The 17,010-nt window shown below is 50.2% G+C and overlaps 2 protein-coding genes and 1 long non-coding RNA gene across 5 annotated transcripts in view; 2 read left to right on the top strand and 1 right to left on the bottom strand.

Annotated features, from left to right (window-relative positions):
- Positions 1–2,971, top strand: part of LOC118621461 — a 28,050-nt gene extending 25,079 nt beyond the window's left edge. The window contains exon 4 of the long non-coding RNA XR_004957698.1: positions 2,894–2,971. This is a non-coding gene — a long non-coding RNA (uncharacterized LOC118621461). The remainder of the gene's footprint in view (positions 1–2,893) is intronic.
- Positions 2,972–6,813: 3,842 nt separating this feature from the next.
- Positions 6,814–9,396, top strand: CRIP3 (cysteine rich protein 3). The gene is made up of 8 exons (XM_036248760.1): positions 6,814–6,891; positions 7,105–7,199; positions 7,611–7,668; positions 7,764–7,895; positions 8,684–8,755; positions 8,879–8,973; positions 9,072–9,129; positions 9,303–9,396. The coding sequence occupies exons 1-8, from the start codon at positions 6,849–6,851 to the stop codon at positions 9,362–9,364; spliced, it is 615 nt and encodes a 204-aa protein (XP_036104653.1). The 5' UTR covers positions 6,814–6,848; the 3' UTR covers positions 9,365–9,396.
- A 991-nt stretch (positions 9,397–10,387) lies between these two features.
- SLC22A7 (solute carrier family 22 member 7) lies at positions 10,388–15,765 on the bottom strand. Of its 3 annotated transcripts, none has more exons than XM_036248979.1 (10): positions 15,273–15,765; positions 14,561–14,664; positions 14,274–14,428; positions 13,987–14,155; positions 13,071–13,194; positions 12,689–12,798; positions 12,049–12,263; positions 11,774–11,882; positions 10,842–11,048; positions 10,388–10,442 (listed from the first exon to the last, which is right to left on the bottom strand). In XM_036248979.1, the coding sequence occupies exons 1-10, from the start codon at positions 15,663–15,665 to the stop codon at positions 10,388–10,390; spliced, it is 1,641 nt and encodes a 546-aa protein (XP_036104872.1). In that variant the 5' UTR covers positions 15,666–15,765. The 3 variants fall into 3 exon arrangements, with proteins under 3 accessions (XP_036104872.1, XP_036104871.1, XP_036104873.1); XM_036248978.1 differs by having other exon boundaries at positions 14,561–14,688; positions 15,273–15,665; XM_036248980.1 differs by lacking the exons at positions 10,388–10,442; positions 10,842–11,048 and having other exon boundaries at positions 11,692–11,882; positions 14,265–14,428; positions 15,273–15,671.
- Positions 15,766–17,010: the final 1,245 nt, after the last annotated feature.

Raw genomic sequence — 17,010 nt, 5'->3', positions numbered from 1 at the left:
TGGCCAGATGCTGCTTGTTTGAGAGAATTTAGGAAAATCTGAAGCAGGAGCCCAAACAGGCCAATCCTATGGTAAAGCCACTGGAAACAGCCTGAAAGTTAGGTGGGGCAGGGCCTCAGGGAATCAACAGGTCACTAGGGAGGGGCATAGAATATGAGCCAGGTTGCTGGAGTTCTAGATATGGCTGCGGTCTGCCAGCCTTGTAGGGGAAGGGCTCACCAAAGGAACAACAGCCTCCACCAGCATGTCTGTCCAGGAGAAAGCTGCCTCTCCAGTCCTCGCCCAGATGCCAAACAACTCAATTCTTCCCCATATGTCTCTGGTGCCTTTCAAGCTGCCTCCCCCATGCTGGAGCCTGGAGGGTGTGAGTCCAAGTGAGTCCTTGTGTGGACCCTTTAAGAGGAGCTCCCTGGGGCTCCAGCAGCCTCCCTCAGCCTCAGTTTGCGCTGGTTTTTACAGCCAGATATGGGGACTTCTCTTCCTGGCACTGGAACACTGAGATGGGAGCCTAGTGTGGGACGGGGACCCCTCACTCCTCAGGAAGAATCTTCACAGCCAAGTTATCTCTCCAGATTTTTATCCACCACACATGGGTGTGGGACCAGCCTGTCTGCACCTTCGCCCCTTCTACCAATCTCGATGTGGCTGCTGCTTAATTTCATAGTTGTAGGTCTTCCATTCAGCTTGATTTCAGGTGATTCTGAAGGATGTTTGTTCTGTAGTTTAGTTGTAATTTTGATTACAACTAAATTTGTAATTTAGTTGTAATTTTGGTTGTAGGAGGAGGCGATACCGCATTTACCTACACTGCCATCTTGACTGGAAGTCAAAAAGTTCCTTTTTTTTTTTTTTTACTGAATCCATATCTGCTCTTCTGTATTTTTCTACTGACCCCTCTAGCTAGGGGTTTTGGTAGTGCCCCTAATGCCTCTTGCATGTGATAACCCTCCAGGTGTTTGAAGTACTCATACCCACCACCACTCACCTAGAGTTGAAAAGCTTTTTTCTTGCCTAACAACAACAAGGGATCGACTCCTCAGGAAAACACAATCCTTAAAATACACATCTACCTAATAATAGAGCTTAAAAACATGAAGTAAAAAGTGTTAGTGGGCCCTGGCTAGTTTGGCTCAGCTGTTAGAGCGTTGGCCTGCGGTCTAGAGAGGCCCGGGTTTGGTTCCCCCTAAGGGCACATACCTTGGTTGCAGTTTGTCCCTGGCCCTAGTTGGTTGTGCGGGTGGCAGCCACTCGATATGTCGATGTTTCTCTCTCTCTCTCTCTTCCTCTCTCTCCCTCCCACTCTGTCTAAACAAAAAATGGAAAAATGTCCTCAGGTGAGGATTAAAAAAAAAAAGTGTTAGTGGTAGATTTCAATAAGAATAACAACAATGATCATTTACTGAGTATCCACACTATACTAGTTCTACAGATACACAGATTAGTCTGTCAGCCCTGGCAATTAAAGGAAGAGAAGTAAATAAGTGTAACATAACATTTACAGATGCTGTGACAGCTCTGTGCAGGAAAGAGCAGAGAGTGATGGACACCAAGGGAAAATTCAAATTTATGAAAGAGGGGCCTGCCTCATAGGGGATGACATAACCTGCACCCTGACAGTTGAGCAGGTAATACAGTAGTCAGCGGTTTCAGTTACCTGCAGTCAACTGTGGCAGTCTGAACTAGTAAATGGAAAATTCCAGAAATAAACAATTCTTAAGTTTTAAATTGTGAACTGTTCTAAGTAGCGGTGAAATCTCACGTAGTCCCACTTCATCCCACTAGGATATGAACCATCCGTTTCTCCAGCATACCCATGCTGTATACGCTACCTGTCTATTAGTCACTTAGTAACTATCTTGGTTATCAGATTAACTGTTGTATCATAGTGCATGTGTTCAAGTAATCTTTATTTTGCTTCTATTGTTATAATTGTTCTATTAATTATTGTTAGTATCTTACTGTGTCTAATTTATAAATTAAACCTTATCATAGGTAATTATGTATAGGAAAAGACACAGTATATACAAGGTTCAGTACTATCTATGGTTTCAGGCATGCACTGGGGGTTTTGGAACATATCCCCTGCGGATAAGGGGGACTACTGTACGTACACTCAACTGGACTTACCTACTTGTGGTTTTTGTTATAATATCATTTTAGATATTCAAAATAGCCACTGCCAGTAACTGCAAATACATTCCAACAAGAAATGTTAATTTTTCTTATTAGCATTCTTTTTTTTTTTTTTTTAAAGTATGTTTATTAAAGCTGGGGATAGTGAAACAAGGAAGGGCTTAGGATAGAAGAAGCAACAGGAGAGAGCCTAAACAGGGCTGCTTTGGCTCACTGGAAAGTCAGAGAAAAGGGGCCTTGGAGGACAAGTTCAGGAGGTTATCCCAGGATGAGCTGCTGCTGCCCATTGCTCCACTGCAAGTTGTGCGGACCCTTAGAGTTTAGGAGATGCACGCCTGAGATGGAAGAAGGGCATGGGCACCAAGAGGGAGAATGCCCATATAAGCATTCTTTACAAAGCTTCTTTTAGAGTCAGAATAATGGAAACCAGACAAGGAAGAAGAGTGGAATACTGTGATTTGCTGTACCTACAAATAGATGGCAAATATTTGGAAAGGGGGAGCCTCAACTACCCTTTCCTAAGCAGTGAAATAGAAGAGAGGAGGCATACTATGTTTTGTTTTGTTTTTTTTAATCCTCACCCGAGGATATTTTTACATATATCTTCAGACAGAGTGGGAGGGAGAGAGAGAGAAAGAGAGAGAGAAACATTAATGTGAGAGAGACACATCGATTGGTTGCCATCAGCGTGACCCTGGCCGGGGATGAACTGCAACTGAGGTACGTGCCCTTGGCTGGAATCAAACCCCGGACTCTTTAGTCCACAGGCTGATGCTCTACCTGCTGAGCCAGACCAGCCAGGGCGAGGCATACTATGTTTGTGATGACATACAATACAGGAATGCCACAGAAGATGGGGAGCAGTAAAGAATTTGCCCCACTAAAATTGTAAGTTGTGTAAAAGCAGCATGATACTCAACTTTGATACCTGTTTCTTCTAGTGGGGCCCTGTTCTGGATGCTAGGGTAAAGATGACCTGTCTAGGAGGCTGAGGCATGCATACAGTGTGATCCAAATCAGAAAGAGCTAGAGAGTCTTAGAAAAGGATTATCTGATGTGCCCTGGAAATGCTGAGAATGAATCCTTGGGCAGATGAAGCTAGCCCTTCCTAAAGGAGACAGCATATCGAAGAATAAATACAAGTTCTCCCAACCTCCTGAAGGGGGACCTTCTCCATTAGTTCCATAAAGAGCAAAGGCAATGTACCTCGAGTGGCCTTCTTCAAGAAGAAACAAACATGAGAGTAAAATATCAGTGGAGACTAAAACTGTAATATTTTTCAAGTTTGTTAAAGAAGAAGCTCTTCAAGGAACAGTTATAAATCTAAGGATCTTGAAATAGTCCCCAAAACAAGAAACAAATAATGAGAATGTGTAGACAAGTTTCTTTAACAGTGTGTAAGCCTTCTATGTTTAGAAATCAACAGAGGATAAAACAAGTGTTGTTATGAGCAAAAAGTACTGATGAAGACAAGTGAGGGAGACAGGAGTGTTAAGTGGAAGTTCATAGACACCAGTCCTATCCCCATTGCCCAATTGAAGAGACTGAATTTCAGAGAGGGTGTTGGATTCCAGACACAAATAGGACTCCTGTCACCCAGCAGGGCACAGCTCTGTAGCCCAATGATGAGTTTAGTGCATGTACTCACACACACACACACACACACCCCCTACCCCTTCAGCATTTCTGAACTGACTTCACAAAACAGAGGAACTTAGCCCTAGCTGGTATGATTCAGTTGTTTGAACATTGTCCTATACACCAAAGAGTTTCTGGTTCAATTCCTGGACAGGACACATTACCCAGGTTGTGGTTTTGATCCCTGGTTGGGGTGCATATGGGAGGCAGCTGGTACATTGATATTTCCCTCTTTCTCCACCCCCCCCCCATTTCTCTCTCCCTCTAAAATCAATAAAATCACATTTTTAAAAAAAACAACAACAACAAAAAAAACAGAGGAACTTCCCAGCTGGTGTGGCTTAGAGGACTGAGCGTCATCCCATGGACTGAGAGGTCCCAGTTCGATTCCCAGAGCACATGCCTAGATTTTGGGCTCGTTCCCCAGTAAGGGGTGTGCAGGAGAAAGTTGATCAATGTTTCTGTCTCACATCAATGTTTCCAACTCTTCCTATAAAATCAATAAAAACGTATCTTAAAAAGTAGAAAATAGCCCTGGCCGGTTTGGCTCGGCAGTTAGAACGTCGGCCTGCGGTCCAGAGAGACCCGGGTTTGGTTCCCGCTAAGGGCACGTACCACAGTTGCAGTCTGTCCCCAGCCCTGGTTGGTCGTGCGGGTGGCAGCCACTCGATGTGTCCCTTTCACATCGATGTTTCACTCTCTCTCTCTTCCTCTCTTTCCCTCCCGCTCTATCTGAAGAAAAAATGGAAAAATGTCCTTGGGTGAGGATAAAAAATAATAATAAAAAATAAAACAGAAACTTCAGAAAAATCTTCATTTTACCATGATATTTCATCAAGGGGTTGTCTGCTCTGCTGGGGCACAAGGTAATCAGCTCCCTCTCCTGTCCCTCATTTGCTAGGCTATTTTTTAAAAAAGCAGTTCATCCCTGGCCGGTTTGGCTCAGTGGTTGGAATGTCGACCTGCGGACCACAGAGTACTGGGTTTGGTTCCCACTAGGGGCATGTACCAAAAATAAATAAATAAAAATAAAAAGTTTTTCACTTCAGGCATTATTCTTGTTATCATCATTATTATTGAGACATTATATTATACTGAGACATTCACATACCATAAAATTCACCCTTTGGGGTGTACAATTTATTGATTTTTTTTTAGTATGTTCGCAAGTTTGTGCAACCATCACCACTAATTCCAGATCATTTTCATCTCACTGTAAAGAGACCTCATACTGCCCTGGCCAGTTTGGCTCAGTGGTTAGAGTGTCGGCCCGTGGTCCAGAGACCCGGGTTCGGTTCCTGCTAAGGGCACATACCTCGATTGCAGTTTGTCCCCAGCCCTGGTTGGGGTTGTGCAGGAGGCAGCCACTCGATGTGTTCCTTTCACGTCAATGTTTCTCTCTCTCCCTCTTCCTCTCTCTCCCTCCCACTCTGTCTGAGCAAAAATGGAAAAATGTCCTCAGGTGAGGATTAAAAAAAAAAGACATACTCATTAGCAGATAATCACAATTGCCCCTCCCCCAAACCATGAGCAACCACTAATCTCTGTCTTTATGGATTTTCCTATTCTAGACATTTCATATCAATGGAATCATAAAATATGTGCTGGTATGTGTCTGGATTCTTTGACTTAACAATGTATGGTTCATGTTTTAGCATGCATCAGTGCATCTTCATTCCTTTTTATGGCTGATTGATAATCTGTTATGGTTATACCACATTTTGTTTATTAGTTGGGTTGTTTCCACCTTTTAGCTATTGTGAATAGAAGTACTGTGAACATTCATGTACAAGTTTTTATGTGGGAAAATGCTGTCATTTCTCTTGAGTATATACCTAGGAGTGCAGTTAATGGGTCGTATAGTAACTGTATGTTTAACTCTTTGAGGAATTGCCAGACTTTTCAAAGGGCTGTACTGTTTTACATTCCCCTCAACAACAATGTATGAAGGATCCTGTTTTTCCACATCCTCACTAACATTTATTACTCACTTTTTTTTTTATTATAGTCATTCTAATAGGTATAAAATGGTATCTCATTGTGGTTCTGATTTTTATTTCCCTAATGACTAATGATGTTGAGCATCTTGTCATGTGCTTGTTGGTCATTTGAATATATTCTTTAGGAAAAATGTCTATTCAAATTATTTGCTCATCTTTTAATTGGGTTGTCTTTTTATTATTGAGTTGTAACAGTCCTTTATATATTCGGGTTACTAGACCCTTACCAAATACATGTTTGCAAATGTTTTTCTCACGTTCTGTGAGTTTGAGTTTTTGAAGTGCCCTTTGAAGCACTGCTGAGCTACTTTTAATAAATTTTAAAACAAACTGAATTAGGAATATGTAATTGGTGTCTGAATTATATGTTTAAATTTAGTAAGCATTATAATTTTACAAACAAACCATTGTTTGCAGACTATGCTTTGAGGATTCCAAACTAAGAGTCTTGAGTTCATTATGGTATCTGTTGCTTTTATAGCATTTATATGCCAGGTGCTGTTTGACCACTCTGCATGTATTAACTTATCTGATTCTCACATCTCGTGTCTCCTATGAGGTAGGGACTTATCATTATAGCATTGTATAGAATGGAGGCAGAGGAAGCTTAAGTAATTTGCCTGAAGCCAAAGAGTAGTAACAGAGATGGGCTCCAGATTTCCTTGCCTAACCCCTTGCTTTGGGTTTGAAATAATAGTGCTTTCATGGTGTCTACACTCTAGGCATTTTCCCTCTCGGTACCAAACCAGAAACTAGGGCCACCCTTCTGGGTGTCTTCATTGCTCCCCGTCCTCCCAGTCTGGCTTCAGGACCTCTCACCTCTGCGACTGTCAGAGGCTTTAGTGTTTGGAACTAATTGCGAAGTCGCCTGCGTCCCCCAGGTGGAGTAGTGCTAAATTTCTGGCAGCTAATGGGCTTCCTCGAATAGTGGATTTAGCCCAATGAGGCTCAAAGCTGAGCCATGGGTGGAGTCAGCCAGTAGAGGGGGCGGGAACGGAGTCCCTGAGGCAGGAACATAGTCCCTGCAGGGGTGCCTACTGTGTGCCGCACCAGCTGCCTCGAGCCCTGAGCGGAGCCATGAGTTGGACCTGCCCACGTTGCCAGCAACCCGTTTTCTTCGGTGAGGCCTGGGCTGACAAGCGGGAGAAGACTGGGCGAGTGCTGGCGCGGGTGTAATCCTAGACCCCCCCGCTTCTACCTGTGGGGCTTGGCACTCTGGCGGGATGGAGCTGGCCTCCTGGAGACACCCCACCCTCTGAGGGAAGTAGGACAGGCCTGAGGATGGTAAGGGGGGTGCCCAGAAGCCAGCCTGGTCCCACCTTCTTCCCTACAGCAGAGAAGGTGAGCTCCCTGGGCAAGAACTGGCACCGCTTCTGCCTGAAATGTGAGCACTGCAATAGTGTCCTGTCCCCAGGAGGGCATGCAGAGGTGAGACCTGGCCAGGGCACACAGCCCAGTGTCTGTCACTGTCCCCTAGGTACCAGCCCCACTGCGACCCTGGAGGTTCACCAAAGGCAACCTTAGTAGCCAACTTCTAAGACCACTTACAGGGTGGGCCCCACACCAACCAGGATTTGGGGACCCTGAGTTGTGCTGGTGAGCCCTGTGACACTTGAGGGGGAGGAGAATGCAGCAGCACTGCTTCCTGACCTGCTCTTGCCCATTTTCCCTGACCACAGTGGCAATTCTGGCATGCCAGCCCACCCTGACTCCTCCCAACCCCACCAGGCCAGGCCAGTGGACAGACACACCTGACAGCCTGTTTGGGGGGAAGGCTTGTGGGGCACAGGAGAAGCCCCCTTATCCCTGAGCAACCCCCTTTCTTCTGCTTGTGCCTAGCACAATGGGAGGCCATATTGCCACAAGCCATGCTATGGGGTTCTCTTCGGACCCAGGGGTAAGTAACAGCCTGGAAGGGGAGAAGGCAGCAAAAACCCTCCCTGTGGCAGGGAGCTGGAAACTCAAGCCGGACCTCCCCTCTTCTCTCTGCAGGGGTGAACATTGGTGGTGTGGGCTCCTACCTCTACAACTCTCCCATTCCTACCCCTGCCAACACCACTCCCCTCAACCCCAGCAGCTTCAGCCCCCCAAGGCCCAGGACTGGCCTCCCCCGAGGCAAGAAAAGTAAGTGAGGCTGAGCCCCAGCTACCCCTCCTCCTGACCCTTCCCAGGCTGGCACAGGGGGTGGGACCAGGTGGCAGTCTCTCACGGAGTCCTCTGCCTTACATTTCTACAACTTTGTTCATGGCAAAAATCTTCTGTTATCCGAGACCCTTTTTTTGTTCTCTCATGTCAGCTGCTGAGTTCAGAGGTAAAGTGGGCATATGGCATTACCACCCTCATTTTACAGGAAACTGAGGTCAGAGAGGGCAAGTGACCTTGTGAAGTCACAGCTAGTCAGAGGCAAAGCTGGCCTGGAACTCAGGCCTCTTCCAGGCCAAAGCCATAGAAGGAATGACTTATGAAATGAGTAGTCATTGAGATGGGGCCAGCTCCTCACATTCTTCCTCTTCTTTCCTCTCCCTGTTTTGTTCTCCTGTCCCCTGCAGTGGGCAATGACACTGTGCTCCCCAAACACCTGACACCCCTGCCCTGGCCAGCTCCTATATCAGCTCAGGTTTCCTGAGGATTGAGTTGCTGACAGGGTTGGGCTGGTGGGCATGGGCACCTGAACCCCTAGGAGGACGAGAAGGAAGCAGGTGGTCCCTCCTGCAGATAGAGATGGGACAGGAGGTGGGGTCAGAGGGGACTCAGCTCTGTCTGAGGAAGGCATATGTATGTCCACCTGAGTGGGAGTCTGGGATAAGCATGACTTTTGGAAGAGGACAGTACCAAATGCAGGCTGGTGTTAGAGGGCCCTACTTAGGCCTGGCCCCCACCTCAGCCCTAGCCAGGGCCTCTTCCCCTTAAAGGCCCTTCCCATGTGAAGACGTTCACCGGGGAGACCTCGCTGTGCCCCGGCTGTGAGGAACCTGTCTATTTTGGTAAGTGACAAGGGAAAGCGCAGGAGGGGAGTGCAAGGTGGGCATCAAAGGGCAGGGAGGTGGTGCAAGGCAGGTGGGTCTCCCTGCCCTGCCCCTAGGGCTACTACCTCTCTCCACCGCCAGCTGAGAAGGTGATGTCTTTGGGCAGAAATTGGCACCGACCCTGTTTGAGGTGCCAGCGCTGCCGGAAGACCCTGACTGCTGGGAGTCATGCTGAGGTGAGCAGGGAAGAGATGGATGGTTATGCTGGGAGGAGAGAGGCTGGAGATAGGTAAAAAGCCAAGCTGAGAGTGCTCTCTTTCTCTCTGTGTCCCAGCATGACGGCGTCCCCTACTGCCACATCCCCTGCTACGGCTACCTGTTTGGCCCCAAAGGTGGGCAGCCCCACCCTAGACACTGGGCCTAAAGTATGGCACGTGGGTCTGTGGGGATGTGTGGACAACTTCCCTCTACTCAGATAAATCCCAGGTCCTTCCCAGTTCCCTCCAGCCCTTGGCCCAATACCCCCCAGCCCCAAGACCCTGGATGATGGGGCTCTCTCCCTCAGGTGTGAATATTGGTGATGTGGGCTGCTACATCTATGACCCTGTGGAGATAAAATCCAAATAAGATGCTTACAGAAGAAATCATCCTAACTTGGACCTCTCATCATCCCCTCCATGGTCCAATGGAAGCTATAGAATTTTTCAGTCCCATCGAGGTAGGGGAAGGTGGGATTCTGGCAGCCTAGACATCAGCTCCATAGTAAACCAGAAATTCTAGATTTTCTCTGCTAACTTCTCCCTTTCGCATTCTTATCTGCCCAGGAGAACTGGTCCACCCCATTTTGAATGGTGGCCTCTTGTCCTTCCTGGTTCCTTTCCCCAGCAAATTCTGTAACTTAAAGGTACTCATAAAATGGTGTGTTTATTCTGGCTTCTCCAATAAAATGTTGGCTCCCATGCCTTCAACTCTTCTTTGGGCATGAGACCTATACAATGGGGTGGATGGTGGGGAATATGGGGGTGGGAGATGCATTACCCAGCAAAGTACCAGGGAGGTAGCAAAGTCAGCCATGGAACAAAGACCTCTGTTCTCCTGGTCCCCTGGCCCTGGCATTGGGAAGGCCCCAGCACCACACAGTGAACAGCATGCCCACAGAAGTCATCATAGGGCAGTGCCTTCTTTAGCACCATCTCTAGAAGAAGCACCTTATTCAACATCTCATTGAGCATGACAACAGATAGATCCTGTGGTGAGGATAGATCCATTTGAGAAATGAACAGACTGAGGTTCAAAAAGGGAAAGCCACGTGCCCAAGGTCAAATAGCAAATCATTGGCAAAGCTGAGACTAGAAGCCAGCACCAGACTCAGTGGCTTCCCATTCAGGGCTCTTCCCATATCTCCATCTCAATTTAAGGGGAAGCTTTATTTACAGAATCCCCCCAGCCAAGAGAGAGGTGCCTGAGTTCTCCAGCATTCTGGGAAGTTACTCTGCTGCTAGAAGTTGGATGAGCACAGAGAGGGACATTGGTGGCAAATCCAGGCTGGAGTTGGGGGCTCAGTGTCCCCAGCCCTGGTCATAGGACCTGCCTTTCTGCTCTCCCAGCCCTTGATGCAGAATATCTGTGGAGGGCTGCTCTTGAAACCACTCAGTCGTGGACCTGCTTCATGGGCATCCGTTCCTCCTGAAGGCTGGATGGAGCACTGAGGAGGGAAGGAGTCATGAGTAATGGTGGGGTTTAGCCCCCGAGCCTACCACCCCAGTCTGCTCCAATAGTGCTGGCCTAGGGCTTCCCCAACTCCTGGCATATAAAACATGTACTCCCACAAGGGACTTACACACATACTTGTACACATCCCTGATGTGCAGGCATGCCTGAGTGTGCACACATCCACCTCTTCCTGGACAATCTTGGGTATTTTTGTACACGCACGCATGTGAATATACACTCATGTACACTTTTATACATGCAGTTTACATACTTCAGGTCAAGCACCTGTGCATACTTGCATATATGCACCAGATACAGACATGTCTTCCTCTGAATCCTACCTAAGGTGTCAGGTACCTGAGCATCCATGCCCACATACAAGTGCACACACCTCTTCCTCTCCACGTCTTCGATGGTCTCTGGCAGTTGTGCCCGCCTTGTCTCTGGCAGCAGGAGAGCAGTGCAGGCAGCCAGTAGGGCAGTCCCCCCATAAGTGAGCTTGGGCAGTGACAACCATACTCCATCCAGCAAGGCTGCCAATGGGGCCAAAGAGCCGCCCAGCCGGCCCACCAGTGCAGTCAGCCCCATCCCTGTCTGTCTGTTCAGAGAAAGGATGGGGGAAGGGGTTGGTGCTCATAGCTACTTGGGGTCATGCCTCATAATACCCCCTTTCTTCCTCAGACAGCTAAGAAAGCTGAGGCTTCTTTCAAGTGGTCTTCCCTCCCACCCCCTGGCCAGGATCCCCCAAGCCAACACCCACCAGAGGATGGGGCCCCTGTTCTGACAGAGTACCAATCAGATGTCACTGAAGGAAAAGAAATGTCACCAGAAAGGGAATGAGGAAAGAGTAGTGTGGAAGGAAGAGGGTCAGCAGCTCATACAGACTTTGTCATGTTGTTAGAAGAGGTGCAAGGCTTTCTAATCACACTCAGATGCCTGCAGGTGTCCTCCTCACCTGTCAGTAGCTAGTTGAAAAGGCCTCAGGCCTTATGTCCACAGACAATTCCCAAGGGCAGCGCTGTCTGGGCTGTGGGGAGATGGGCGGGATGGGCAGACGGTGCTTTTTGCCACTATTTTCTTTTAAAGGAGGCCCAGAAAAGTTGTCTGACTTCTCTTTAGGGTCACTTAGTGAAGAAGAGAAAATGCCGGGCCTTCTGCCAGATTGAGGCCAACGGAGACTCTGATTAACTCTGTATTCCGAGTGTGGTGCAAGGAATGGATGAGAGGGACTTACAGTGTGTTGGGTGTATGTGTGGGTGTTGGTAAGAGATGAGACTAACAGACCCTATCCCCAGGGTTGCCTGGGATTCAGGCTCCCCTCACCTGAGCACGGTAGGGTACAACTCCGAGGTGAACAGGTAGGCAGTGGTGAAGGCAGCTTCAGAAAAACCTTTCCCCATCACTGCCAGGGCGGTGCTCCAGGACACCATCTCTGGAGAAAAAGGGGTTCCGGCCCTGAGGCTCCCAGGATACGAAGTGGTCTCCAGAGAGGGTGGGACCTAATTGGCCTTGAGTTGAGGTTTCTGGGGAAAGGACAGTGTGGGGGCAGGGGTCTTGGCCAGGAGGCAGGAGTCGGGGGGGCCCAGGGCAATGCTCACCGGTGGACACCAGCAGCCTGAGGCCGAAGCAGAGGCCACTGCCCAGCAGCGTTCCTGCCTGTGTGAGGCGGCGACCAGCGTGGCGCACCGACAGATAGACCAGCAGCTTGGAGGGCATCTCCACAGCCCCAAACAGCAGTTGCGTCTGGTACACGTTCAGCCCCAGTCCTGACACGTCCAGGCTCAGGCCGTAATAGGAGAAGTTCACTCCAAACCTGAGAGGGGTCACAATACTACTCAGGGGCCTCCTTCCCACCCACCTGTCTTCTCGGGGAGGACAAGCCTTGGCCTTTTAGAGAGACCACCTCCGCTTGTGCCCAAGGCACCTTTGCCTAATCTTCACAGCAACCCTGTGAGGTAGGTAGGAACTAACAGAATCCCATTTTACAGAAGGAACGCCTGTCCAGGGTCTCACTGTGAGGAAGTGGAAAAGCCCAGGTGGCTCTGATGCCTGCTCCATCTTCTGACCTTCCCAAGCCCCATCCCCCACCCCTCCACCCTCCACCCCCACTCTCCACCTCCACCCAGCCCTCCACAGTTACAATTTACTTGTCCAGTTTCCTGTATGCTTGGCAGCATTCTGGAGTTGGCCCCTCCCTCTGCACCCACCCACACCCCACTAGGCCAGCCCCCTCCTCACCACATCACCATGCAGCACAGTGAGATGTGTCGGAGCCGCGGTGTTCGAAACAGGTCTAGGTAGGACGGTCTCCGAACCACCTGCTCTGCAGCTGCCACTTTGCTCAGGGCCTAGTCGAGGAGGAGAGTTTGTGACTTGGAGTTGACTGTGTGGCCTTGGCCTTAGCAAGGCACATGGCTCTCTCTGAGTCTCTCCTCCTCCCTTCTGCACTAGAGGGGAGGGATACACATGGGAGCTGAGTAGGGTAAGTGAAGTCAAGGGTGTGGCCCACCAATTCCAGCCAGGAGCTTTTCCTACACACAGTGGGCCCCAGGAAGGGAGTACTTGACACAGGCCGCGCACACACATGTACTTGCAGGCACTCACACACATTCACGCTCACCTCCAGGCTCAGGCCATCCGCACCCACAGGCCGCCCATTGAGCCTGGCACAGCAGAGCAGGTACCTGTGGGCCTCCTCCACACGGCCCTGAGTTAGAAGCCAGCGTGCAGACTCAGGCACCCACCTGTGGGGGACAGCAGGAGGCCCTTCAGTCAGTCAGCACCCTAAGCCATGTCTTCATCCTGAGCACCCCACAAGCTGTCACCTAGGCTAGACCCTCAGCCTAGAACATCTTCCCAACCCTCCTCACCTGATGAACTTGTATTCATTCTTTAAGGCCCAATTTAGAAGCCAGCTTTCCCCACACTTCTTTGCCCAGGCCTAGGTTCTCCATAGCCCAGGAGTTACTTCTCTGCTCAGCTGAATTGGCCTCACCCCCAAGACCTCAGCCTCCAGGACTAGCCACCCACGTCTCCCACAGGTGACAAGAGGGCATAGGATGAAGGAGAGACAGACATACAGACAAACCCAGAGATGTCATCCAAAGCTTATTCATTTGGGGGAGGCAATGAAGTGCCCACCCTGCCTGGCTTTCCCTCCTACTTGGACTTCCTACCTCTGTGCTGTCCCTGTTCTTAGCCCCACCCCTCCAGGGCACTAGCCTCGGTTTGTGCTTGGCTCTGTCTCTCATGTCTCTCTTGTGTCCATCTCCATCTGTCCCTCTGAGCCTGTCTGTCAGTCCTGGTCTCTGTCACTCACTATCTCTCACTGGTCTCTATCTGTCCCTCCATCTCTATCTCTATTTTGTTTTGTGTTTCTCTGCATCTCATGTATGGTCTCTGTCTCTCTTTTGGTCACTGATTGTTTCTCATTCTCTTTGTCTCAGTCTCTGTGTTGGAATCTCGATCTCGGTGTCTGATTAATTCTGTCTTTGGCTTCTTGTACCTCTCACTCCCCAGACGCCCACAGGCCTCACCAGAGGCTGAGGATGCCTGGGACACAAGGCAGGGTGACAACCAGCAGAAGCCATCGCCAGTCCCGTATCAGGTACCCGACCAGCGCCAGCAGCATCACGCCCCCTGTCCAGAAGGTGCTGCTCAGGACACCTGCCACGGTGCGGTGTCCCACGTCCAGCCACTCCAACTCTGGGTCCACAGTCAGAGGCAGGAAGATAGTTAGCAAGGGACATGTGAGCTCAGTCTCACCCTTAACAACTACCTCCCTCCAGCCCTCTAGGCCCTGCCCATTCTTTGCCTGCCTTACCCAGCGGCATCACGATGATGGTGAAGCCAGCCAGGGCTGTACCAGTGAGGGTGCGAGTGATGACAAACATGATGTAGTTGACTGAGGCTGCAGATGCTAAGCCCATCACCAGGGCGCTGACATAAGCCACCAGCAGCAGACGGCGCCGCCCAAACCTGCACAGGGGTCATGCAGGGTTGGCTCCTTGTAGAGGGGAGGGCCCAAGACAGAGGTAGACTAGGCCCAGACCCCAGCTAGTGGGAGAAGGTCCCCCACCCCACTCCCTTATTACCCCCACCTTACCCCACCTGTCAGACAGGTATCCGAAGGCCACAGCCCCCACCAGCACACCGACGAAGAAGAAGGTGGAAATGGCTTTGTTCAGGCCTTTCTGCTCACACACCAGGTCCCACTGCAGGAACAGGCAAGGAAGGGCCTCCCATGGGCACAGGCCCCTCTCCAACTGGCACCAATCCCTCCTCTCCTGTCCTGGGGCCTTCTGAAGTCAGCTGGGCCATCCTAGTACCTCCATGTCAGATAATATACCTCCAACCATTCACCTCAGCTTGGGGGTGGGAGACTGTCCTTCCCCAGTCCTGCAGCTTCAGCTTCTTCCCAGGGTGGGACTTGACCATGACAACAGGAGCCCTGTACCTCCCAAGAGAGATTTTGCCCCCGCCTGCATTCACCTCCAGAGGGACTATGTAAATCCCAGACCTGGGGCCCAAATGAAGAAAAAAGAGAAGGAGGCCTCTATTGTTTCTCCACCTCTTACTGCAGAAACATCCTTCTCAACTCAGCCCCAACTCCCTGGAGCCACCTGAGCCCTTCCCTGCCTCAATCACCTCCCGATTAATAATAGCAGCTCCCACGGATGGGCTCCTTACTACAAGCTTATCTGCCGTGAGTAAATTGAGACTCTGAGAAGTAATGCATCTAATTAATGCCCACAGAGTAATCACTCAAGGCAACAGCAGACCCATCCCACTCACATGTCCCCCAGCCTCCTGGTTCAGGTACCTCAGTTGCAGTGGTGGAGGAGAACTCTGAGTGGTCGTACTCCCAGCCTTGAGGGCAGGGCTCTGTGGATTGCTCACCCTGCAGCTCCCCAGGACTGTGCCCTTCTCCAACTAATGTAGTGTTGGGGAGGGCCTGGGGGTAGGTGAAACGGCGGCAGGAGCTGAGCATGCCATCGGGCTCCCGAGGAAGGTAGGCCTCCAGCCATGTGTCCTGGTGGCTGAAGTTGGCAGGGATACCAGGCAAGGCACAGCGGTGGGCAGGCACAGCAGTCAGGAAGATGGGCAGGAGGAAGTTCATGGGCAGCAGTATTCGGGGCAGGGCCAGCAGGGCCACATTCCGCAGCTGGAAGGGCCCAAAGCCACCCACCTGATCTAGCAGCTCTTCGAATCCCATGCCACCCGTCAATAATTGTCCCCAGTGTGGACTCCCTCTCTCCTACTCAGCACAGCTCAGTCCACCCACCACATGGACCCTTGGACTCTGGAGGCAGGAGCAGAGAGACTGATGGGCGGAGAGTCTGCTGCCACAATCCAGCCCTCAGGGGCTGGCTCAGGACTGGCCTTCCCTGGCCACCCAGGTCTCCAGGGATCCCTGCCTGTGTAGCCAGTGCCTGTGAGGGAGGGGCTGCTATCCATTCAGAGGTCACTGATTCCATGGCTCTGAAACTTACATAGTGGTGATCAGGGACCAAGTTGGGTATGATGATGGGTGGGGTATGGTGATCAGGCTGCCATGATGAGTAGTTGGGTGTGTAGGAAATGAACCCATATCCCCTTGAAACAGCAGAGCTCCTCCCTAAGAGGAGGAGTCTCCCAGGCATGGTGCTAGTTCTCCTTGGATGTCCTTTGTCCTATGAACCCTAGGAACCTCGCCAATTTGAAACCACAGCTTGGCCGGCAGCCCAGGATTCAAAACCAGGGGAAGGGTTCGTGATGCTGAGCCATGAGGGCTCTCTGTACCCTGTCAGATTTATGTCCCCACCTGGAGCTTATGCCCTGGCCTGAGACACACCTGGAACCACACCGAGAAGTCTGGCCAATCTGGGGATCCAGACCCATCACCCTCCCACTTCTCCACTCAGGAGCTCTTTCCATACACACAGTCGCTCCTGCCTGCCCCCACCCCTCTTTTCAGGAGCTTCATAGATTACGTCTGAGGGGGTGGGTAGGGAAGGAAAGGGTTTGCCAAGGTCCTGCCATAGGTACCTGCAACGCCTAAGACAGGATGTGTCTGTCTTCCCCGCTCAATTCTCTCCCAGCCCCTGCCACAAAAGCAAAGCAGAAACCAACAATATCAAGTTTTTCTGATCTGATTCTCCAAATGCCATGTTGGCAGAGCTGAGAAGTTGTCAAATTGTGTTCCAAGGGCTCCAGATTTCTAAGCAAATAGGCTTCTAAGGGCCCAAGCTTTTTAAAAAATTTGAAATGGCCCTGGCCGGTTTGGCTCAGCAGTTAGAGCGTCGGCCCGCAGACCAGAGAGGCCTGGGTTTGGTTCCTGCTAAGGGCATGTACCTCAGTTGCAGTTTGTCTCCGGCCTCAGTTCGGGTTGTGTGGGTGGCAACCAGTAGATATGTCTCTCTCACACTGATGTTTCTCTCTCTCTCTCTCTCTCTCTCTCTCTCTCCCTCTTCCTCTCTCTCTCCTTCCCTCCCTCCCTCTCTCCCTCATGCTCTATCTGAAGATAAATGCAAAAATATCCTTGGGTGAAGATAAAAAAATTAAAAAATTAAAATTAAAAA

Source organism: Molossus molossus, unplaced genomic scaffold (genome assembly GCF_014108415.1).
Source record: "Molossus molossus isolate mMolMol1 unplaced genomic scaffold, mMolMol1.p scaffold_m16_p_8, whole genome shotgun sequence".
NCBI lineage: Eukaryota > Metazoa > Chordata > Mammalia > Chiroptera > Molossidae > Molossus > Molossus molossus.
The sequence above is the reverse complement of the archived record's forward strand: the minus strand, read 5'-3'. Positions and strand labels throughout refer to the sequence as shown.

Coding starts and splice junctions, on each gene's coding strand:
- CRIP3 (XM_036248760.1), top strand. CDS start 6,849: ATGAGTTGGACCTGCCCACGTTGCCAGCAACCCGTTTTCTTCG. Junction 6,892..7,104: donor CCAGCAACCCGTTTTCTTCG/GTGAGGCCTGGG, acceptor TCTTCCCTACAG/CAGAGAAGGTGAGCTCCCTG. Junction 7,669..7,763: donor GGTTCTCTTCGGACCCAGGG/GTAAGTAACAGC, acceptor TTCTCTCTGCAG/GGGTGAACATTGGTGGTGTG.
- SLC22A7 (XM_036248978.1), bottom strand. CDS start 15,665: ATGGGATTCGAAGAGCTGCTAGATCAGGTGGGTGGCTTTGGGCCCTTC. Junction 11,883..12,048: donor CAGGCTGCTGGTGTCCACCG/GTGAGCATTGCC, acceptor CTTTTTCTCCAG/AGATGGTGTCCTGGAGCACC. Junction 10,443..10,841: donor GAAGACGTGGAGAGGAAGAG/GTGTGTGCACTT, acceptor TTCCCTCCTCAG/TGCTCCATCCAGCCTTCAGG.